Source organism: Hydra viridissima, unplaced genomic scaffold, assembly GCF_058129835.1.
Source record: "Hydra viridissima isolate aposymbiotic clone 2 unplaced genomic scaffold, HvirCarnegie_v1 scaffold_1, whole genome shotgun sequence".
NCBI classification, from domain to species: Eukaryota; Metazoa; Cnidaria; class Hydrozoa; order Anthoathecata; family Hydridae; genus Hydra; species Hydra viridissima.
The window spans coordinates 1,492,165-1,516,759 of NW_028324300.1; the positions used below are offsets into that span (position 1 = coordinate 1,492,165).

General features: G+C 27.2%; 2 protein-coding genes across 11 annotated transcripts in view; both read left to right on the top strand.

The window, feature by feature from the left end:
* The window catches only part of LOC145187808 (uncharacterized), a 64,977-nt gene extending 47,928 nt beyond the window's left edge, over positions 1-17,049 (top strand). For 3 of the 9 annotated variants that reach the window (XR_016451020.1, XM_090082702.1, XM_090082711.1), the window contains 9 exons: positions 327-388; positions 1,511-1,616; positions 1,701-1,871; positions 5,533-5,639; positions 6,021-6,112; positions 6,199-6,225; positions 6,402-6,475; positions 8,599-8,757; positions 8,876-9,153. Coding sequence is in view for 6 of the 9 variants with exons in the window: in XM_090082702.1 (XP_089938828.1) it covers positions 1,522-1,616; positions 1,701-1,871; positions 5,533-5,639; positions 6,021-6,112; positions 6,199-6,225; positions 6,402-6,475; positions 8,599-8,757; positions 8,876-9,065 (915 nt within the window). In the remaining 3 variants the exon portion in view is untranslated. Of the gene's footprint in view, positions 1-326; positions 389-1,510; positions 1,617-1,700; positions 1,872-5,532; positions 5,640-6,020; positions 6,113-6,198; positions 6,226-6,401; positions 6,958-7,049; positions 7,103-8,598; positions 8,758-8,875; positions 9,154-16,698 lie in introns of those variants that run through there. The other 6 variants (XM_090082693.1, XM_090082660.1, XM_090082670.1 and 3 more) reach the window with 4 other exon arrangements.
* Positions 17,050-18,499: 1,450 nt separating this feature from the next.
* Positions 18,500-24,469, top strand: LOC149892838 (protein JTB-like). Of its 2 annotated transcripts, none has more exons than XM_090082771.1 (5): positions 18,500-18,726; positions 20,544-20,727; positions 23,356-23,435; positions 24,026-24,074; positions 24,188-24,469. In XM_090082771.1, the coding sequence occupies exons 2-5, from the start codon at positions 20,725-20,727 to the stop codon at positions 24,299-24,301; spliced, it is 246 nt and encodes an 81-aa protein (XP_089938897.1). In that variant the 5' UTR covers positions 18,500-18,726; positions 20,544-20,724; the 3' UTR covers positions 24,302-24,469. The 2 variants fall into 2 exon arrangements, with proteins under 2 accessions (XP_089938897.1, XP_089938891.1); XM_090082765.1 differs by having other exon boundaries at positions 18,507-18,718.
* Positions 24,470-24,595: the final 126 nt, after the last annotated feature.

Genomic DNA, 24,595 nt, shown 5'->3' on the forward strand with positions numbered 1-24,595 from the left:
TTATTATGAATGTATATTAACCTAATTTAGTAGTGTTTATTTGAATATACTGTAACACTTTTTAATAAATGAATATTGGATTTCTGGGAATTAAAGCAAATAGACCTTTTGAAAAAAGTTTTTTAGTTTAGAGCTATTTTACCTTATTATTTTACTATTATTAACTCCTAGTTATTTGTATACTTAAAAGTTATTTAAACAATATCCAATTTTCATGTTGTTTTTTTTTCGTCTTTTTTTATAAAAAATTCCTGTAAATATTACAAACATTATGTTCTTAAAGGTTGATACCCAAGTGTTATAACTAAAAATGTTTTCCTTTTAAGCATTTTTAGTATTCCCATCCCAACAGCATCCCAAGATGTTTGGTAAAAGTAAGTGTTTTCAGGTATCTATTTAATTTTGGTTTTGTTCAGTGCTACTTTCTTATAGCAAATTTGAAATAATTATTCTGTATCAATCTTTAAAAAAACTAGTTTTTTTGATGTTTTGTTATTTTTTAAAAATAGGCTTATTAAGCTAACCCTTAAAGCATACGTTTTGTTGTACTTACAATTAAGGTTTTTTTTGTGTCTATAAATGTGTAGTTGTTTATAGCATCAATTTATTGTATGAATTTTATATTGTTGTTAAATATACTGCTATTAAAAATATATTTTTGTATTTTTACTCTATAAAGTAATATTTCTTCATAAGACTTGCAAGGCAATATTATGCTTAGAAGGGTGGTCAAAGGTATATAGAAAAAAATGACCTTGCTACTATCAAATTTTGAAAGGCACCTAATGAGTTTTTGTAAAATTAAAAATCTGATGGAGTTTTTTACCAAAGCAACAAAACAAACTTGCTCTGGCTTTTTAAAGGTTGCAAATAATTTGCAATTTCGCATTATTAGTTTATATTCAAGTTACTTATTCAAGTTAAACTGTTTCAGGTGATGAATAAGGATGGGAGGTTCCAATATGCATTTTTGGGAAAACAAAAATTTGGACCAACCTAATGTTCTTATTTGCAATGAGAAATAATCAAACTCTATTTTCCCTTTTTTTGTAAACTTTTTTTTAAAAAAAACTTTAAGTGAAGACCATGAAGTTTGGCTAAAGGGAATAATGCAACTCCATTTGTAAGGTTATTTAATGGTTTTTTCTTCATTTTTAGTTTTTTGTTTGTTGTTGAAATAAAGGAATATGAATAACGATCAGATATTTCTGTATATCCTTCTTCTAGCTGATTTGTACTAATTTTGCATTAAGAGACCAATTTTCAGCCACTAAAATGAAGTTTATTTTGTTAGGACTTTTTTTCCCCTCACTTCGGAACATTAATACTTACATATAATCTAAGATTGACTTTTATGAACAATTTAAAAATATAAACTGTAAAACACAGTAAATCATTTTAAAAAGATTTATTTTCTGACTTGTGGTTTTAGTTTTTCCTTTCACCGAAGCTAAAAATAGAAAATTTTATCCATGAATTTAATTAAAAGTTATATTAATTTAATTTTTAGGCAAGTTTTTTATGAAGTATGCAGTATTTCTACCTAATCTGGTATTATCAATTTGCTTGTTAATTTTGACAGCTATATCAGTTTGGATTATTCCCAAAACATACAAGTTAGTTTATTGTTTCTGCTATATTTCAATATACTCTTTTGCTTTGCTTGAAAGCATTACAGAATAATATTATCTTCTATAAAGGAGAATGAATAACAATGAAGATGACAAGCAAACTGCAGAAAATTTTCAACCAATAGTTCAATATAAACGTGAGGAAATTTCAGAAAGTTTTTCATTAGAAATAAAAACATCAAGTAATAAAACTTCAATGAAAGATAAATTTGTAGCTTCAAATTTTGGTCGCATCCTTTTGTAAGTCATTTGATTTTAATATTTATATGGTAGATATTTTAAGTAATTCAAAAATTTTCATAACAAAAAAAAATTTATTATCATGCAATTATTTTTTTCTGTATGTAATGCAATTATTTGTTTCTGTATGTCAAGCAGTTATTTGTTTCTATATAATGTTCTAAATAAACAATATCTACAATCATCGTGTAAGATGTTACTTTCCCCTTCTCATTCATTTTTGCATATTCTTTCCCGAAAATGTAATTGATATTCACTTGTAGTGAATATCAATTGCAATTTTGAGAAAGCATTTATGTTGCTGGAAACATTTTCTAAGGCTTTGTATTGGACTGTTACTGCAAGCCATATTTGTCCCAAAGTAACTTGGTAAACAAAAACAAAAAACACAAATATAGTACAAGAATAATTTGTTACACCTTTTAAAAAATTGTGGCACGACTAAATTATTTTTATTAAAATGTCATACTGTTAAACTCTAAAGTTTTATAAACATTTAAAAGATTGATAATCATTTAAGAGCAACTTTTTGTAAAAGCAAAAACGATTTTTCTGTAGGAAATAAACCAATTTTCACAAATATTGAAAAACTATTTATTTTTAAGTATTTAAGGTCCCTTTTCTGGTTTGTGCAATTTGAAACTAATTATGCTAATGAAAAGTCTACTATGACTGATAACTGTCTTAATTACTCTGTTAGATTATTGATATAAAATTTAACTTTAATTTTTAAAAACCAGATTTTGATAACTAAAAAAATAAATGCTGCAATAGTTCAGAGTAGTAAAAACAAAAAATAACTCATATATTTGTCTTTTTTGGCCGTTGAAGCATTTTTTTGACCGTTGAATCATTTCAATTGGTTCTTTATTTTTGATTTGATATTACTGCACTACTACAAACTGAGTTGTAAATGCTAAAAGATGATCTAGGAACCCTGAGATAAATACACTACAGTTAACTGTTAAAAGTAAACAGTGGAATTTGTAAGTTGTGTTTCTATGCCATTAGACTGAGTTGTCCTGAGAATTACTAGAATTCAAGACACTTAAGAAAAGAGATGTTGTTTTCAAATTCAAAGTTACTAGTTCTTTAATGAAAAGAAAAAGTAGACAATCTTTATCTTAAATAAGTATGAGTGTATTTCATGTTTTTAGGCTCTTGAGTGAAATTATAATTTTAACTCATTTTGGCAAGAATTCTAATCTATTACCAAAGATATCCATGTTATTCCCTAATATCAAGTCACAAATACCAGCATGAAACAACAGACTATCTCTATGAGCCAAATTTTATACTCCTCACTTAATTTCAGGAAACTTTGAAGCTCTCTAAGTACTAAATCTGTTAAAAATTACAATTTCTTTACCTCATTTTTGCTGAAACAAAGCGAACATTATCCTATTCATCATCTTTAACTTACTTTTAGATGAATTTAATTTATCAATAGTAAATCCATAACATCTCAATAATTAGTTTTATAAGGATTGTTTTATCTTATGACTTATGTACTACAAATGATTAGACTGAAGAATTTCTTTATTTCAAAATTAATTTAGTTATGATTTTCTTCCAGGTAAGATTCACTACTTAAACAAGCTTAAAATCAATTAATCTGTCTCTGCCATTGTTATACAACAATTTGTTATATTTTAAAAGTAATATCAAGAGTTTTTTTTGATGTTCTGTAATAAATGTAGATATTGTTACAAATCCATGTAGATCTTAAAAAATCCATGTTGATCTTTAAAAATCTATGTAGATCTTTCTTGAATCGCAATCGATTTGTATTTCAGTAATACCTTTTTTAGAACTCTCAAATCTTACATTTAGTATAAAAAAAAGATAAGGTAATCAAAAAGGATCCGAATTGAGAAAATGATTGATTGTTAGTTCTTGCTGTTTCACCTGATGATGCTTTTCACTTTGAAATATTTCATATACTCTCTATAAAAGTATAAACAACTAGACATTTTTAAATATTTCTTTAAAAAAAGATTCTTGCTCAGTTAAAACAAAAAAGGAAAATATTTTTGAAAGTATTTTTATTCTAGTTTATAAATATTTTATGTATTTTTAACTCTTATAGAAAAATGAATAAAAAATAAGTTCAAATCAAGAAGAGATTAAAAAACTTGTGTATGAATTTTATCTAAATTACAGAAATGTTAGTAAAATGACCACTTTAAAACTGAGAATATGCCTAAAAGTACTATCTAAAAAAAGAAAGTTAAACGTGCTGAAAGTGAATCTGGCTACCAAAGAGTTAAGGAAGTGGAAGAAAGGCTGAAAAAATGACCAAGACAAACATTAAAAGGCTCAAACTTATGTTTGACCATAAAGGCGGAGTTTCTCAACAACAGGCAACTAAGAAGTTCAACTGAACTCAGCAACACATTAAAAAAACATTTAAAGAAAAGACAAAAGCAAAACTAAGAAAAAAAATTTTGACCAGCAAAAAGCAGTTGCTTGAACTAAGTGCAGTCGATTGTGTCAGAAATTCAAAAATCAATCATTGATGATGAGTCTTAATTCAAGTTAAATTACTCCAGTATCCATGGAAATGATATATTTCATATTAGCAATGTAAAATCTACTCCATCTACAGTTAAATACCAAACAAAACAAAAGTTTTACAAAAAATTACTTCTGTGGATTGCTTTTTCTGAAAATGGCATTTCTCAGCCCTATTTTGTGCCTAGTGGACTGGCTGTAAATCAAAAAATCTACTTAAACAAATGCATTAAGAAGAGACTTATTCCATTCATCTATGAGTATCATTCAGATGGTGTTTATGTATTCTGGCCTGATTTGGCACCATTTCACTCTGCAAAAACAGTAGTCACGTGCCTAAACAAGAAAAAAGTGCATTTCGTTGAAAAAACGGATAACCCTGCAAACCTTTCAGAATGTCGTCCTATTCAAAAGTTTTGGAGTATTTTGAAAGGCTTGTCTACAAGAATAATTACCATGCAGAAAATTTAAAAAAATTACGTTCTAGAATCAAGTATTGCTTTAAAAAAGTTGATATTGAGCTCTTACGGAGTTTAGCTCAGTCTATACCAGGCCTAGTTGATAAAGTCAGAAAGAATGGTTTAATACAAAATAATTGACTATATAGATAAAAACTAGAATAAAAATAATTTCTAAAACATATTTCCTTTTTGTTTTACCTTATACCTTAAAAGAGATGTGTCTTTAAATCCAGTCTCGTTTTTCAGTTGTCAAAAAGGTATCATCAATGTTTCTGTTATTCAAATAGGTATCGTTAATCAGAAAATCTGATTCTATATCTTATACTGAGGAATGAACATTCACTTTTACTTCTAAATAATTTTGATCCTCTATTCCTAACCGCTGGTAACCTCTTGGAACTGCGTAAACTGCTTATAGATTACAAAACAACTGGTTTTGTCAATTAAACTGAGTAATGTTTAATTGAAAAAAGCAGTTGTTTTGTATTCTATAATTTTTTAACAATTTATAAAGTATTTTTTTTCACAAATGAGTTTAAATGGAAACTTATTTGAAACTTTTATATGAAATATTATTTTTTTATTAGATCAAACTTTATATTCTAAGTGATCTTCAAGACTTTTTGAAAGTCAATGATTAAAAACATAATGGATTACTATAAACATTATAATGTTTATTATTTTAGACATAAAGAAAGTTTATTTAGCGTTATATTGTACGGAACATACGGTATTATTGGAATTGGTTATTGGGAAGTTCTTCCAATATTTGTAGCTTCACAAAAGAAATTTGGTAAGATATAGCTGTGCAGTTTTTCTAAGAGACAGAACAGTTTCACATTAAAACATCTAAAGATTTCTTTTTATTAAATATTTTAATAAATGAAAAACATTATTTGATAAGTTTGTTATACTATTTAAATATATAAATCAAAATTAATTTAAGTACCTATTAAGTTTTATGTAAGTCTGTTTTTTAAAAAAGGTTTTTATAAAACTAAATTTTAAGTAGACCACATTTATTAGAAACTTGATTTAAGGCTGTTAAATCTTGTAAAAAGACTTATAATGAAATTTTACATAGAAATCCTATAAAGAAATCTTATAAAGAAGACTAAATTGTGTTCTGTTGCAATACAAAGATTTTTAATCCAATTTTTGTGCACTTTTATAGGTGGCCTTGCAATGAGATCATCAGATATTGGTTTGATGATGGTTCTATACAATCTTCTTGCGCTTGTTGGTTTACTCTTCGTTGTTCCTAAGGTTGTTGTTTTTTTATATTTATGACACTATTGCTACAACCATATGTTTTTTTCCAAATGTTCTCTATCGTTAGCTTTTTTTATTAGATTGTTCGCATATTTGGGTCCAAAAAGGTGAATATTTTTATCGATTATGTTTTTTTACCATTATCATTTTAAATTTACTTAAATTTTTTTTACATATATATGTATATACATATATCTATGTATATATATGTATACATAAGTATATACATATACGTGTGTGTATTTAAACATATATATATATTTCTTTTAAAAAAAATATTTAGACATTTATTTATTGCGCCATCATGTTTGGTTGTATCTGTCCACTTATACCTGTAATTGGTACTGTTGAAAACAAGTAAGTAATTATTGTAAGCAATTTATATGAAGACATCTCATGCTTTTATCTTGGTGGTCTTACACATAGAAAAGGTTTGATTAAAGGTTCTATTAAAACAGTTTATAGATAATGATGTGATTTTTGAACTGTTTGTAGAAAAATTAATCCACTTTTCTTCGTGCATTGTTTTCAAAAATATCTCCTCGAAAACTTTTAGCCTTTTTTTTTCATCCAGAGAGGTTCAAAATCATCTGAAAATAGGTGATTGACCAATCCGCTTATTATGTTAAGTTCTGGAAATGCTTCAAAAAAAAAAAAAGAGTAACACCTGTTAGTTATGTTTTCATTCATGTCTTTTTTCCATCCAATTTCTCCGTAGGATCTCAATTTTATGCAATCAGTTTGCCCAGGTAGCGTATTGGAAACTTAACTATTCTCACTGTCGTGACGTTGGACACCTTTTTGTCAACTTTTCCTTTTTTAGTTACTGGGCAAGAGAGGTATGCTATGTAACTTTATGTGATACCTGTTACTAAATGCTCTGGCGACAAAAATATTTGTTGTATTGGTTTTACTTTTGTGCCAATTTTAGATTTGAACAACAAATACCTAATCAACCTAAAAGTCTTTTTAACTTGACGTTAGGTAATAAAATTATTTTACAAACAGTTTTGAAGTCACATCATGAAGCATCTAGAAACTATCGTATCATCTAAAAATCAGATTTTCAAACATTCATTTGATGACATTCTCTAACGGGTGGCAAAAAAGTTGAGACAAACGGTTTTTTGCGTTTTGTAAAATATTTATTCATTTATAAGTTTTCACTTTTTTAAATAATGAAAAACATCATGATCTGCTGCATTTCTTAAATTTGCCTCGACTGCCTTCATTATGGAATGTAAATACTTTAAATCAATTTCTTTCAAATTTTTTTTTTATTCTTTTGACCAACTGATTGGTTGTTTTTGCTTCCCAGCCATTCTCATAAACTTTTTGCGCTAAATAACCTCAAAAATCTTCGATTGGCCTAGCTTGTGGCACATTTGGCGGATTGATCTCCTTGGCAATACCAGTTTGCGTCCATCCATGCAACAGTTGCATTTGAGTAATGGGCACTTGTTAAATCGGGCCAAAATATGTACTGAAAGTCGGGATAATGCTTATGAAGAAATGGAAGAAGTCTTTTCATTAAGCATTCCTCAATATATAGCTCAGATTTGATGGAGCATAAATTGGTTTTAAGAATAAATGGAGTTGATATACCTGCAATTGAAATTGCTACCCATAAGAGAACTTTTGAAGGGAGTTTTTCTTTTTCTACATATTTTCGACGTTTTCTGGACACATCGATGTTATTTGTGTAAAATCCTGCGTTTCCAAGTATTTCCATACCATTAAATAATAAATGTTTTTTTTTTGTCGATCACTTACAAAGTTGGTAAATCATCATAAAGATGATTTACCAACTTTGACTAACTTTTTTGACTCTCAAAGCTTGATCATCACTGTTTATTAGAGTTTTTGTTCGTTTATGATGAGAATTTTGACAATTGGTATGAAATATCTTAATGGCTTTTTCCAAATTTCTGACCCAAATTTCGTTGACTCACACCGTATCTATTGTTTACTAGTCGCTTGAGTTGAGCTCGCTTACCCGGTAATCATGAAGATGGTCATCCAGTTTTCTTCTTGTCTTTAATTGGTTGATCAGAATGCAAATTCTCAAAGGTCTTCATACAGTGCATTTCCTTCCTTTAAAAAGTGATTGACGATTTCTGATTCTTTCATTTTTGGATTTTTTACAATCAAACTTTTAAATCTTTCTCGAAGATTTTCTCTCCTGGACACGTTTAACCTCATTTTTAAGAAACATTTTCTTAGTTATATTTTAGACAAATAGTTGATTGTAAATTATGTAAAACTAAACATCTTCATATCGATTTATATGAGAAAAATAAATTTAACGTGTATCTCAACTTTTTTTGCCACCCGATATCAAGACAATTATAAGTTTATTAGCCACCGTGACGTAATGACCACCACGTCATGTTGGCTTTAGTGATAAATTCTTGGATATTTTACATAAAATATTTTAGTCTATATATAAAATATCCAAAAATCTATCTAATTTTTTTAAGAGAGAGTCAAATGAGCCTTCTTGTCTTGTCCCACGCACTTCTTGAAACGATCAGCAGCGGGTGTTTCGTTGCAGCAAATATATTTTTAAGAAATTCTGTTGGAGATGATCTTCAAGGAACTATTAATGGTTTAGCCATGTCCGTTTCCTCTCTAGGAAGGTAAACACTCTACCAGATGTAGTAAAATAAAAAATTTGCAAAAAACGTAGGAAATCGATTAATGCATTTTAAGTTCTTAGACATCGCAACGGTAACTGTTTTTTACTTATAAATGTAGGGCCCTGGGACCGGCTGGTTTTGGCGCTATATACTCATGGAGTCTATCAAATATTGAAAAGAAAGTACTCGGTTTTCCGTTCAATCAGTACTTCTTATTTTTTATTGTAACGATAATTTGTATTCTCAACGCTGCTTACGTTTATTTTTTTATTCCTAAAACTTTAGAAACTCAACGTAAAAATGTTTGAATTTCAAAAATATATTTATTAAAGGTTTTTTTCTGGAAATTGTTCAGTGTAACTTAGTTGTCGAAAGATTATATATGATGCATCAACATATTATTATCTAATACTTCACGAAATATGAATTAAGTGCGTGATTTGCATTATAAAGCTAAAAGCTACTTCTTGAAATCTGGGAGCAGTCTTTTAAAAAACTTAAAAGTTTCATAGAAACACAGTATGCATAATAAATACTGGGGTATAGCTGTACAAAAAGTATTGCTCGTCGTACACTGCAAGCTCTTAGAGCAATTTATTCAGCTTTATACTTTTTTGCTCTGGATTCATGACATTATAAAGTAGTGATCATTTTCTAAAAAGATTTTTTTAATTTAATTCAAACATGCTATTTTCGAATATAAATCCTCTTTTTTTTCAAATAGCACTTTAAAAATAAATAAATAAATAAAAAGTGCGACGACTTTTTTCTTGATAAAAAAATGATAAAAAGTGCGACAACAACTTCATGTTGTCGCACTTTTTATTATTTTTTTAAAAACTTGATCTAGTTTTTTTTGTTCTGGAAGATTGAGTAAATGACAACTTGATGTCATTTACTCAATCTTCCAGAACAAAAGATTGAGTAAATGACATCAAGTTGTCATTTACTCAATCTTGCTATGTTTGGCCACGTGGTAACGTCGTCAATGTTATTGACAACGTTACCACGTGGCCAAACATAGCAAGCGTTCCTAATGACACAACCATCCTCCGCTGTCTTAGAACTTTAAATGTCTTCTTTGTACCTAAAAGTACGAATAAAAAAGTTCTATCAATCAAAGATTTTTGGGTCTTTTAAAGCAAATAGGATGTGAAAACGACTAAGACTTCAGCGATATAAGTTCCTTGAAAAAAAAGATCACATTGGTTTTGAGAAATATCGATAAAAAAAGCTTTTACGAAATATGGTAAACTTTTTAGCACAGAAGATTAAAAATTTTGAAAAAAAATAGTGTTGAAGTTTTTATCTTCAAGTTTAAGTTTAATATCTTTAATATATATATATATATATATATATATATATATATATATATATATATATATATATATATATATATATATATATATATATATATATATATATATATATATATATATATATATATAAAGATTTAAACTTGAACTAAAAAAGAGACTGAAAAATCATATCAAAAGTTTTAGCTTAAAAATTGCATTATGGTTTATTTATTTGATTATGCAATTCTTTGATGCTGAACTGTGCTATGCAATTTTACTAACGTCAATGGATTTTAAGGAAATATCGAGTTTCTGTTTCTTTTCGAGTTAAAACGTTAACGAAAAAATTAACTTTAAAATTATATACATTCCAATTTTATGAGAAAATTTCAACACCGCTGTTAGGTTGAGAAAAAGCAATACTTTTCTGAAAGAAAACCAATGTAACTCACTGCATGAGTTTGATGAATAAAAGACTTTAATCCATAATGAGCTATTACTACCAAGTGACGTCAGTAACAAAATTTCTATTTCTGCTAAAAAAATAACATTTGTTGGAATTTTACAACCAGATAGAGCTATCCTACAAATCTCTGCGTAAATCTGCTCTGTAAGACTCTCAAGAGGATTTACAGGACAAATATAAAGACAGCAAATGCTCAAGCTCATTTATCTGATTTATGACCACTGATCTCTATAATAACTGGATAGCGCAACTCCGAGCAAAACTTCATATTTTTTGACGCCAAAATCGCCATATTGGAAAGCCCCAAAAATTTTAATCCCGTGAGCTTTAAGTTATGTTTTTCGGCTTATGGCTTTATCGCTTAATCGCATATATCAGATTTCATTGTTCTGGGGCTTTCCAATAGGGCGATTTTGGCGTCAATTTTGATATTAGAGATGCGCTATCCAGTTATTATAGAGATCAGTGTTTATGACTTGATTCCAATGATGAGTCATACCATGGAATCTTCTCAAGAAATCAAGGTAAACAAATATGAAGACCAGAAGCTGAGAAATAAAATGTTTCTCAGTTAAGATGGTGGTAGTAGGAGTTAAGGTGATAGTTAAGATGGTATTACCTTAAGTAATTAGAAGAAAAAAAAGTTTCTTAAATACCTTTTAATATTCGCAATGCAAATCAATATATATTAATAAAAATTAAAAGATCTTTTTTGTTTAAGTTTAATTATGGGTAAGAGCTGTTGATTTTTTACTAAAGTTTTGGCTGGTTTTTTTTTTTTTTTTTTTTCACTGATTGATTGCACTGTATACTAAAAGATTTAAATTAAGTCTTAAAAACACCAAAATATATGCATGTTATTCAGTTTAAAAAAATTTGTGGTATTTGGGGACACAAAAGCTCTTTAAATTGGCTAATGAAAAAATGAGTAAAGAAAACTCAAAAAGTTGAGATGGTTGACATTCATGTAATAAAAAGTTGTACCAAATTTCAGATTTTGAGAAAATTTTAATTAAAAAAATCTGATTGGATTCTTCTGCTGAATTTTTCATCCTTTTATTAACTAAATCTTGATAAACATTGAACAGTATGCGCATGCAGAATTTTAATTGCTCATATTCATTTATGTTTGTATATTCGTAATTCCGCTAAATTTTTAAATTGCTGATAATCGTTCACCCATTTCACAAAAGTTAACAGTTACATTTGTATTTTTGTCATGTGGCTCATGTCCAACATACATATGCTTAATATACATATCCTTAAATACAATGTTGTTCAGGTGAAGAATTCTTTTTAGCTGTAATATAAGATGAAAGATAGCTAGTTTCCCATTCACAACTAATGCAACAAATTTTTAATCCAATACTTAAGCCATGTTTTTAGGGAAGATTGAACTGCAAACAAATATACTCTTAACATTCTGGCCATTTGAGAAGCCAATTGAAAAAAAAATATTGCATTTTTTCAATATTTGAGGATTGAATTATTTACATTTTGAAAATCTTGAAAATTGCTATGTTGATCAAATTCTTCGGAGGAACGTGGAACATTTTTACCTAAAGGTCCTAAAAAATTTTTTAACTTTACCTAAAAAATCTGTAAATTATGAAAATTATGAAATTAAATTATGTAAATATATGTAAATTTTGAGAAATTGCAAACGAATTTATGTTTCCTTTAAAGATTGGGTTTTTTTTCATGATGAACTTTTATTGATGAGTCCATTCTTTTCAATTCTCCCCATTCCACTTTTCAATCCTCCCCATTCCACTTTTCAATCCTCCCCATTCCACTTTTCAATTCTCCCCATTCCACTTTTATTTAAACAAGACATGAAATACTTGACTTGAGCATAAAATGATAATCAGACTTGACTAGAGAAATACTAAGACTAGAAAAATAAAATGCCTGCTCTCTTGGGTTTTATAAATGTGTCAAAAATAAAGTCAATAAATAAAAAGTAGTAAAAAAAAAATGGTTTTCTCTTTGTGCAATTATTTACAATTATTTAAAGTTGTTCTGACGCTGTTTTCTAAAAGGATACAAGTCTAGACCTTCGCTTCGGAGATAAATACATTAAAAGTTTTTTAACGAAACTTCTGAGACTATATTGTAATTCCCCCCTCCCCCCCCCAAAAAAAAAAAAAAATTAGAACTTAAATATTACAAATAAATTAAGAATCTTACACATATATTTTTTCTAATCTTACATATATATTTTTTCTAATCTTACATATGTTTTTTTTCTAATCTTACATATAAATTTTTTCTAATCTAACATATATATTTTTAAAAACGGTTTTTTAAACTGAAGCTTTAGCAAATGATACTGTAGTGCAGTAGCTAAACTTCTAAAAAAAAAAATAAAATTCACTTCAGACAAAAATACTTTAACAAATATACAAAGAGTGCTTTTAAGAAGGACTTAACAAACTTATAGAAAAAACAGATATCAATTTCTAATTTTAAAATGTATTATTAGGAGGGACACAACAAAAACCTACTTCAATTTAATGTATTATCTGGTTTAATTATTTTGACCTTTTTGCCAGAACTTTTCGTCATTTTTACTAGAATTACTTCGCTCGATTCCGTTCGACCTTGTTCGTTTCTTTAGAATAAAGTACAATGACATGAATTGCAGTAAAATAGTTTATTGTTAACAGCAAAAAAATCACGAGTCTCTAGAATTCTCAACAAGTCATTCGACTCATCGTTTTTATGCAAATCGCACCAAAATGGATCTTTTGCTGAGCAATGCAAATTTTGCTTAGCGGTGCAAGTTTTGTCTTCTTTTGCTTTTTGAATTCATATTGGCTTAAATTTTTCTGATCGTAAAGTGAATTTGAAATCCTTTTGGAGAAGTTAAAGTAAACTTGAAATCCTTCTTAAAAAAGTAAAACGGCTCCAGATTATCTCCTTGATAATCAGCCCATAGAAGAGGTTTTTTTTGAAGTTGATAAAAGCTAGACAACAAACATGTTTTCAAGTTTGTGGCTTCCAGATGACTTCAGTTTTTTTGGCGAGGTTTCATCAGTGAAACCCAAAATATTTCCAAAAAAAAATCAATAGAATTGTTTTGATTCCAACACCATCAGATTTCTCAGCAACTGCAATAAAATCATTGATTTTTTGAATCTTCTTTGTTTCCTTTTCAACTGCGACAAGCAAAAAAACCATCATCTATAAATGCACGAGCTGGTTCAAAAAAAAATTTTAGACAGTTGCTTTCAAAGTCGAAACAATGGTTTGCTTTTACAATCAATAAATATATTCTAAATTTAAAAACAAAGATTTAGTTTACATGACCTTTAACTCAGTTTAATGAATTTAAAAAGTAAATACTTTAGCTTGAAATTTAAATTATTGTTAAATAACTGTCAATTTAAAAACCAGTGGTCGAAAAATGATGCTTTCATACTTGTTAAAAAAAAAAAACTTTCATATCGTTTTTTGCAAACTTCTAGATCGAAGTTAAAAGTTATATATATATATATATATATATATATATATATATATATATATATATATATATATATATATATATATATATATATATAACATATATATATTTTTGTTATATATATAAAACAAAAATATAAAAACAAATATAATTGATAATGAATTCGAAAACTTTTAGAGGGAAAAAGGAGATCTTAAAAAGTGTCAAAAATTTTTTTTCTAGTTTTTTGTTTCTACATAATTATTATATAATATATAATTATTATATATTACATAATATTATGGAATTAACATAATTTAAATTGATATTGTTATATATATATATATATATATATATATATATATATATATATATATATATATATATATATATATATATATATATATATATATATATATAATTATTGATATAAAATTATTTTACACATTTATAAACAAATTTTAAATAAAGTAACTTTCCGAAATTTCCGAGTTTTTAAAGCATTTTCAAGGTATAAATTATTTTCAAGCGCATAGCAACTGAATAAACAAGCTTCTAGATAAAAATTGGAATTAATTTATCTTAAACCAATCGCTGATGCAGAAGGTTTTTTAGTAACCAAACTAGAAATTCGAAACGTTATAAAATAAATTTTGAAAAAACAAAGGAGCGCAATGAATAATTGATAATTACAAATAAAATTAAAAGGAAAAAAAAAAATCAAACTATAAAATGACCAATTTGATCGAAAACTCATGAATGTCAAATTACTTTAACAATAAGTAAAGAATTAATACGAACGTAATAAAAATATGTCATGTGAGAATAATCTGAGACAGGGTTGCTAAGCGTTGTTGTTTTGACGCGGAAGAACTCTCAAATGTTGGAGTACTCGTAAAAGAATCTTTGTGTAAATAAAAATATACCTTAACGCTTTAATCTTTATTTAAATTGAAAAAGAGAATTTTCTGAAAGTTTGAAGAACTAGGCACTTTAGTGTAAACAATAAACTAGCCTACTTTAATCAATAACTAGCCTACTTTAAACAATAAACTAGCCTACTTTAATCAGTTCTTGAGAAGCTAAAATATTTTGACCGTGAATGCATGGCTTGCATATTCTAAATAAACACCTGCTGCTGCGGTTATTACGATAAACGTAATCAAAATTTTTATCATCCCTCGTCAACTAACTTCTCCGCATTGTAGAGTTTAATTTTTTCCAATATTTTGTTCAGATAAATGTAAATGGGATTAATTTAGAATTAATTTTTCAAACGTAAATATTCTCAAGAAAAAAATGCAAACTTTCAGCGAGTAAACAAACTTTTACGACCCACCTAAAACAGAAAGTAATTTTACTAAGGTAAACACACAGAGTTTGGAAAAAAGGAACTGGCTGCTGCCAACATAATTTGAAAGATATTTTCTTCTCTCCCTTGCAATTGTTAACTTTTTATAAAAGCTTATAAACTTTATTTCTACAAATAAAATGTTTCTTGGAATAAAATTCATAATCAAATATTTATTACTAGTTTTTTAAATTTCGGTTTTCGGTTTCGCTACAAAAACATTACAAGTCTTATTTACGGTTTCGCTGGGATAACTTTGGTTTCGATTACTTTGGGCTCAGCTAATTTTTAGTCGCTCTTTATTTGTGCTCGAAAAATTCTTAAAATTTAAAACTAATAATAAACGAGATTATAAGATATAAAAAGAAATGAAGCAAACTATAAAAAAATACAAATGTTTCATTCTTCTTTTTCTCTAAAGTTTAAGTCTTTTTGGCAAATTTAAAAATATGTTTGTAAAGTCAAATAAGATATTGTTTCTACTATACCAAATACATCTTTTGTGTGTGTGTGTGTGGGTGTGCGCGTTTTTTTGTATGTTTTCTTGTATATTATTTGTAATTCTTTAAGGGCGTTGATCAATAGGCTTGAGCTTTACAACCGCGAAAACTTTCTTAAATGGGTTTTTCAAAACGTATTTGGAAGATTTGTTTACTAAAATATCGTTCAACTTCAACTGAATATTTTTCATACAAAATAAGTTCTACGCTCATCAAAATATTGTTTTGTTCTGTTTGAATGTATCAATTGCAATATATATATGTGTGTGTATATAACTTTCCACGAAGCTATATAAAGCAAAAGTACAAAATTTTTCGTGAAGTTAAAAATGGAAGTTCTGTTTCCATGTTCACATTACAACTTTCCTATTAATTATCAGAAATGGGATATTTCTGATTATTATTCTGTAATGGTTAAATAATAGATTAACTCTTACATGAGGGATAAACTCAAGCATAATTTCACTTGCATACTGAAAATGTTCAGACATTTTGGCTTCTTTTTTTTTTTTTTTTTTTTTTTTCAGAGACTGAAGTATAAGATTCAAATTACAAAAATCTTTTTCTGATTTTATACACTTTCTTTTGTTCAAAATTTATATTTTTTTTTGTTCAAAATTTACTTTTTTTTTTTTAGTTCAAAATTTATATTTTAAACGAAGAAACAAGTATGAAATCAGAGTTTACAATCAACATTCGAATTTTGATTCATTTTTAATTCATATGATTTTGGAGGAAAAGTTAAAAGAGCAGATTTACAATAAGAAAGTTTTGTTATTTTTTTATAAATATGTCATATTTAGATAATTTCATAAGTATATATAATCTATTTTACATGCAATCACTATAAAACACAAGTTAAAAACTTTTTCTACTTTTAGTTTGTTGATATCGAATTTTGTTTGGGCCAATTTTACGTTAAAGAGAAATGTCTAACGCTTATACCAATAACTGAGTCGGAAAATTCTTCGCTTTTCATTGGACGCACTTCAAAATATTTTGAAAAGAAAAAGTTACGCTTAGCTTTCGATAAAACCAGCATAGATGATGCTCTGTCGTGTTCTGCAGAGCGGTTGTAAAAACCTTTTCTATCAACCATCTTTATAGAACTATCTTGAGAAGAATGTAATGTGGATAGGCTACCAAACGCCTTTTGTACAGGAATAATAGTTTCGTGAGCTGTAAATGGATTATTAATAACACCCAGGTGTGTTAAATCAAGACAGCTTATATATTTGGTCTGTTTCTTTTTAAATGACATCCAACGATGAATTGATATTTCTTGCGATTTCGTTGGCATATTTACATTTATATACTGAGTGGTTAAAATTTTTAAAATGCTAGTTAACCACTCATCACGTTCCGCTGGTTCAAAAAAGAAAATGTTGTACGCTTTTCTATACTGCTTTCGACCAATTTTAATAAAGTATTTTTTATTCAAACCATGCTTAGTTTCGTTGATATTGATCGAAACATCGTTTAACTTTATTACATCCGTGGGTATTGAATCCAGATCACCGCGTCGACTAAAGCAGTATAAATAATCACTAGTTAAGATTAGGTACCTTGCTTTACATGCTTTGTGGTTGAAAATTGAATGCGATTGAAGGAATATGTAGCCTTCTTTAACATTTTTTGCTTCCTCTAAGCTCCATATGTTGTTCATTTCCAGCTTCTCCATGAAACATACATCAGCTTAATGTTTAGGCTAATCTTTTTTCCCCCTACAAAATTTGTTTGATTTAAATTTTAAATTTAAAATAACTTATTTGCTGAAGAATAAAAGCTTTTAGAAAAGCCAGAAATTGAAATTCCACTATTCGGTATTTTTATGGCACTTTGAAGTATGGCTTCTCTGAAGCAGTTGTTTTCAATTCTATGCTAGCTTATAGTAACTGATCGTACAACTCAACGTACTTCGAATCACTTGATAAAACTCTGTTTGTCAAGTGATTATAGTATGCTTAGTAGTATTCTCTATTTGATTTAAAATTCATTCTTAGTGTTAGTTTTGCATTTTCTTATCAAAATAAAACATCGTTTAATTTTGACGTTGATGTTTGTTTTACATCTCATGTTTGTTTTGCACCCACTCTAGTTACCATTTTCCTTCATAGTTTTAGGAGCATATTTAGTTTCAAAAAAATGCAAAAGATTTATAAAAAAAATATAAGAAATGGTTATATTTGCCAAGTGCAAGCTTTGACTTTCGTATTTACTTTCTTTTTTTCTTTCTTTCTTTCTTTCTTTCTTTCCAAGACTTACTTTTACTAATCAACACAGTTAACCAATAAAAATTTCCTTTTTAAGATTTTAATTGCTACTGTCACAGTAGAAACACTTTTTTTTTTACACTTATTTAACAAAAAATGTGAGAAATTTGTATTTCCTACCATCTTACTTACTGTTATATGGAATACAAGCTAAAGAGTTCTTTTATAGAAGAACTCTCTCGCTTGTAATTAAAGCTATAGCTTGACTTTTACACACCTAATGATAATGAAAGTGGATATTTAAATAATAATTAAGAAGCTGATCAGTTTATGTAATCTACAAATGATTTGAAGATTAATTTATAAATTTGAATTAGTTATCATCAACGGGCATACTTTTTTTATTAAACATGCTTGTATTAATTACACACCTCTTCCCTCCTCTCTATTAGGATTGTCCCGCACCACTCAGATTTCGCGCATGTTATCAAGTGAAGCCTTTAACTGCTTTTTGTGGTGAGCAGTAGTTGCCGTTTGATCTGACAAATATATTAAGTCAAAAGTACCTTCCGAAAATGTGGAAATCTCCACTGTAGGTTTAGGAAACTCACCATCAACGTTAACAACTATTTTATTACCGTACAAGTATCTAAATGAACTGTTGTGGTTCAAGTTTCATCTTAATTAAGTAAGTAGGTAATATGAAGTATATTTTTAACAACTGATTTCGCTTTATATATAGTATTAGCTTAGTTAGGTATAGATTTTACACACAGCTTACCTGTTTAGGGATGTAGGCTCAAATAATCTTATACTAAGTTATTTACTTATTTCTGTCTTATTTTTGTTTAATATTATATGTTAGCCTAAAGATTAAACCTAGGATTATATGCTTTCAAAAAATAAGCTGATTTCAACAGGTTTGAGAAGAAATAAGTTTAAATCTTTAATATTTGATACTACCTTATATATACATTTTAACACATTGCTTCTGTATGCTACTTAAAACTTCTATTTATTTTGTATCAAAGTAAAATTTGTTCAAATTTATAGATTAACTTGCAAATTATTTGTAAATTATATAAACTTATCAACTTTTTAATAATTGTTTAAATATCCACTTTCATTATTATTAGGTGTGTTAAAGTCATGCTAGAAGAACTCTCTAGCTCGTATTCCATATAAAAATGAATGTATCATCTGTGTATAATATAATGACCAAGTCTTATTTTTACTAATCAACACAGTTAACTAATAAAAATTTCCTTTTTAAGATTTTAATTGCTACTGTCACAGTAGAAACACTCTTTTTTTTTTTTACTTATTTAACAAAAAATGTGAGAAATTTGTAGTTCCTACCTTCTTACTTACTGTCATATATGCAATAATAATCAATAATAGGATGACATTTTTAATATTTCTGATCAAGCTTTTTATCTTGAGCATTCATACTTAAGCTGTAAAGCTATTGTATAAATCACTTTATCCATCAAGCAATAAGCAAGTGTTTCAAAGACAGCAATATTGTTAACAAATTTTTCCTGAAAAGAAAAATTTGAACTGTTTTTAAATGCTTTTTTCTGTTTTTCTCATTTTCAAATTATCAAAAAAGAATTTTGGCAAGCAAACTTGTTGATACAATTATGCATGATGGAAAAATTTAGTGTTATCAAGATTTAGCAATGTTGTTGGACATATGAAGTAAATGTTTGACATTTTATTTATCAAAGTAAATATTCAGATATAATAAAGGCCATAGAAAAAATGGGATGTCTTTGAAAATGCATGTCTTTGAAAATGCATTCCCTATATCTTTCACCTTGTTGATTGTTTATAGGGTCTTTTAAAAGATAAGTGTCAGCATTTATCTTTTCTAGACAACTGAAAGGCTATAACCAATCAATATAGTGGGTGATATCACCAGGAAATCTTTCATTTTAAAAGATCTTTTTATTCCCAATATGATGGAGGATTATTGCTGGTTTCGGCAAAGAGAAATACCATCCAGTCACAAGCACATAAGTAGTTTTATGAAGCTTTTCTATCTGCATCTAAGTGCAACTTCATGATACTGCACAATACATAAAGTACTTAGTTCAAACATCTGCACAATGGATAGCATGCATTACAGTTTGATTCTATCAATTTAGTTAAGCACGCATGAAAATTTATTTTAGCAAAAGTTTGTTATCTTTAGTAAAAATTTTATTTATAATTTTAGATTTAGATTTAAAATCAGCATCAATTTAATCAAAAGCACATAAATCAGAGTAGTACACAACTTTTTTGTTTTGTTTGTTGGCCAGTGTAATTTGATATGTTAATAAATGTGCAATGTAGAAGTTATGCAACAAAAAAAACTTCATTTATTTAGTTCAGCATTTTTAGGTTAAAACTGATACCAGTTTTAAATGACATATTAATTTTTTTAAAAACTGTAGCTATGTATCGTAAATATGTCAGGTTCTGTGGTGCTAGTCATTATTTAAATAAAAAAAGATTTTGTTTTTTAGAATTCTTGCGGGTGTGGTTGTGGTTTGTTTAGCAATATTACTGGTAAAAGGATTTTCTTTCGCTCTTCCCAGCATCAATCCTAACAGTTATGCCCTTCAAAGCTCTGTGAAAAATTTAACTTGTGCTAATGGAGAAGACTATCATGTTATTAAAGATTGCACTCCTTGCTCCAGCTATGACATGGTGACTGATTTTTAGATATCCTAAATTAAACTCAGATCATAAATGTACTTTTTTTTATTAGTTTAATTCTAATAATAAAATCTTCATAAAACAAACTTGTTCATAAACACACAAAAAAAAAAAAATTCTAAAGACCCACGTATAACTGAAGCAAAGTTCTACAACAGTTTAGATTAGGTCAAAGTAATTCCATTACAATTCACCAAGGATACTGAACCCCTCAAATATTTTACTGATTTTGCTGCCATTTTTAAAAATGATTAATCTCCTAAATTTGAGTTTCCAGTTTCAAGCAGTTTTCAACAAAAAAATGGCCTAGCATGTAAAAGTTTGGAATTTAATGATGGATATTTTACTTATGCTTATGTAATCCGCTAGATATTTTGTGTAGTTTGTTAGTTTTACAGTGTTTTACAGTGTTTTACAGTTTTTAATAAAGTTCACATGTAAATTTCAATATTTACTTTTACAAATTTTTATATTAAAAAAAAAATCTGTTTATAATTTCTGCACAAGGCAAATATAAATTATCACTTCTATACTTAACTATGAAGAAACAATCGTTTTAATAGGAGCTTAATTTTAATAACAGATTTGTAATTAAATAAACAGTGCTGGGAACTAGAATTGATTATCGCTATATTCCTGATATAACCATTCCTTTTAAGTGAGAATAGTGAGGTCATTAAATCTCAGATTTTTTCAATAAACAATATAGTAGTTGATATTGATACCTACAGTAAAATTTGGTCATATTATATGAATAACAAAAATTATGTTAAAACTACAAATATTACTTTATGTTGAAATTTTTGAAAATATATAAGTTCTGTGATCTTTGTCTATTTATCCAATAAAAAAATTGTGTCTTTGAATTTAAACAATCTATACATAAAAGTTAAATGATATCATTCCTTAATGGTATGTGTATCATACTTTGATGTATCATACTTTGATGTACGATACGCATACGCATTCCATTATGAATGGTATTTAATTTTTAGGATTCTTTTAATGGTCAAAAATTCTGTATACATATCTACATAGGCACAACCTTTTTTTGTAGCTTGTATAGTCATCAGAAATTATAATTACAAATTAAGTTGCTTAATTTTGAATAAAACTGTAGACAACTGGCTTTATTTTTCAAATCTTTCAACTTCATAAATACCCAAAAAACACAGATTCCAAATTCTTTGTCTTTATCTTTATTAGATCATGTTTAAAGGTAAAGGATTTAACACAAAATAGTAGATTTTAGGCATGTAAAGCATATCTATGGACAGTATAGCTTGGGAAAAGCTTAGAACTGTAAGTTCAAATTTTGTGAGATTTAATATTTTTAAAAGCCAACAATAGTGTGAAAGTTTGCAAAATCTGTTTTGTATCTATTTTGTGTTAAAAAAAAAACACAGACATTTTAAACATTTTTTTACATATGTGACAACTTAAAAAGAAAATTAAATTACTACAATCATTTTATGTATGATTGCTACAAATCATTCAAACTATTCTTTTTGATCATTTTTACTGTCATAAACATGGTAATCTCTAGCATAATGGTGGTAGTAGCTACGAACAGCACCAAAACAATTGCAGCACAGCACAATCAGTGATTCAGTTAAATTTAACTAGCTGCAATTTTTACAATATTGATCTTGCAAAATATTAATAAAGAACATTAACAGTTATTGCATAATTAATACTGCACTTACTTCTCTAAGAGTGGTTGATATGGTACAAATTAAATGATTGGTACAAATTAAGTGATTGGTACAAATCAAGGATTCTAGGATAACTACCATAAGTTTCCTCAATGTATGTAATTATTGCTGTTGTTACAATTAAGATTATTTAAAGTTAAATAAGGGAGTTAAAAAATATATTATTTAAAATCAAAAATTCCAAAGCAAAAGAGAATAGAATTATCTCTTGTTATCAAAACTCTTCATGTTTTCAACAAACTTATTTTTCAATTTCATAGCAGTTTAAGGAGAAAAGCGAAGTAAGCAATATTTATTTGAATGTTGACACTAGTTCCATATTTTTTTTTATATTTCTATGCTTATTTGATTATATCATTAAAGTATTTCATTTTGAAGCATATAAACTGCATTCAAGTTAACTTTTTCAAAAAATAAATTCAATAATATAAAAAAAATTATTGTAGAGTATAAGTTGAGCTTGAAGTTCTTATAGCTGATAAATAGCCTAATGTTTAATGATTAGAGATAAAAATGTTTAATTAGAACAGATAAGGAAAAGCTCTTGAAAACATTTAAGCCATGAGGTTGTAAGTTTTTAAAGGTGACTTGATGACAGTTTCCAAATAAATGAGTTTAAAATAATTAAGTAGGATGGTAGTGTTGTTTTAAATACCAAACATGCATGAAATTATTGGAAACAAGAACAGATCTTTATAAACTAACTTGTTTAATAAAGTTGAATTTCAAAAGACTTGTCTTCCTATGTTTTTTTCTTAAATTTTATCTTAAAAAAAGGTTTTAAAAAGCTGTTGCAGTAGTTAGATATAAAGAGTAGAGTTCTTACTGATCAAATTGTTTATCTCTGAATGTGTTATTATCTTTAAATTGATTTTCTAAGTATTTAAAGTCGAACTTTCTTTAGAAATTTGAGCAAGCCTGTAAAACAACTGGAAATGTTAAAACAATAGAGTGTCTCTCATCAAAAGAAAAACATGTGTTGAGGTTTGTCTTGTTTACTTTTTATAATATTTTCAATCTCCAATAAAAAGAAAAGCCCCATATTTTTACCATGCTTTAAATTTTTTTGTATTTGCTTTGTCAGTGTTATATTAAAAGCAAATAGAGTAATCCTTATGCAAATCATAATAAATAAGATTTTAATAAGGTAAAATTTTTTAGGAACAAATCTCTCTAAAGCATGAGATACTTTAGACTTTAGTTAAAGAATAAAAGTTTATATGGCTACTATTTTTATTAAACAGCTAATTTAACATAGCTACTTTAAAGGATGCAAGAAAGTTTCTACAAAGTTTAGATTATTGTTCTAAGTATTATTATAGTTAAGCTATAAGTTTAATGATGAAAACATTTAAAAGTTCATAAAATTTTATTTAAACACAATTTTTGATAATTTCTGTCAAAGGTTTTTAAAGAATTCTATCATGTTCTGAGACATTTTATAGGCTAAACCAAATTTGTACATCACAATTTTATACTACTTAACCTTATATAAAATATTTCATCCAATATAATGATTTTATTGTGATTATTGATTTATGCTAAAAGTTTATAGAATTTTTTTTCTTTTATAGTTGCCCATTTTCAATTACTCACGAAACAAAAAAGTTTTGGGTTTTTGAAGTAAGCTTTAAAATCTGTGACTTGTGTTATTTGAGTTTTAGTTATTTTGTTTTTTTGTTTGTTTGTTTGTTTTTTTGTTTTGCTGATATTGTTAACAGTTTTTTTTCTTCTAGGGTTGTTTGTTGCTTATGTCAGTTTTCTTTTGTTTTGTTGTTTGGTGGCGGAGACGCTCATTAGATAACTTTATGTACCAGAGACTAAAGAAACAGATTTCTGCTTCTGCATGATATTTTTTTATTGAATTATTTTTGAGTGTGGAGGAGTTTGACAGTTAACATTTATATTTAAAAGAAATTTTTTTTATAACTTCAAATATGTTATTAAATTATTGACAATTAAAACTCTTGTAACGCATGTAAATAATATTTTATTTTTAAAATTTTGTTTTATGCCTGCATTCGTCTTTTTATTCTTCTATACCTCTGAAGTAAAAAGACTCATTTGTCATTTTTTTCTAAAGATGCATTTGTTTTGCAATACTCAACACTTGGATTTAGATAAGTTATAGTGTTACACAGCAA

What these genes read in the sequence shown, in the direction of transcription:
- LOC149892838 (XM_090082765.1), top strand. Translation starts at nt 18,684, where the DNA reads ATGAACTGTTGTGGTTCAAGTTTCATCTTAATTAA. An exon ending in AAAGAAAAACATGTGTTGAG is followed by an intron (nt 23,436 to 24,025) that starts GTTTGTCTTGTT and finishes TTTCTTTTATAG; the next exon opens with TTGCCCATTTTCAATTACTC. An exon ending in AAAAGTTTTGGGTTTTTGAA is followed by an intron (nt 24,075 to 24,187) that starts GTAAGCTTTAAA and finishes TTTTTCTTCTAG; the next exon opens with GGTTGTTTGTTGCTTATGTC.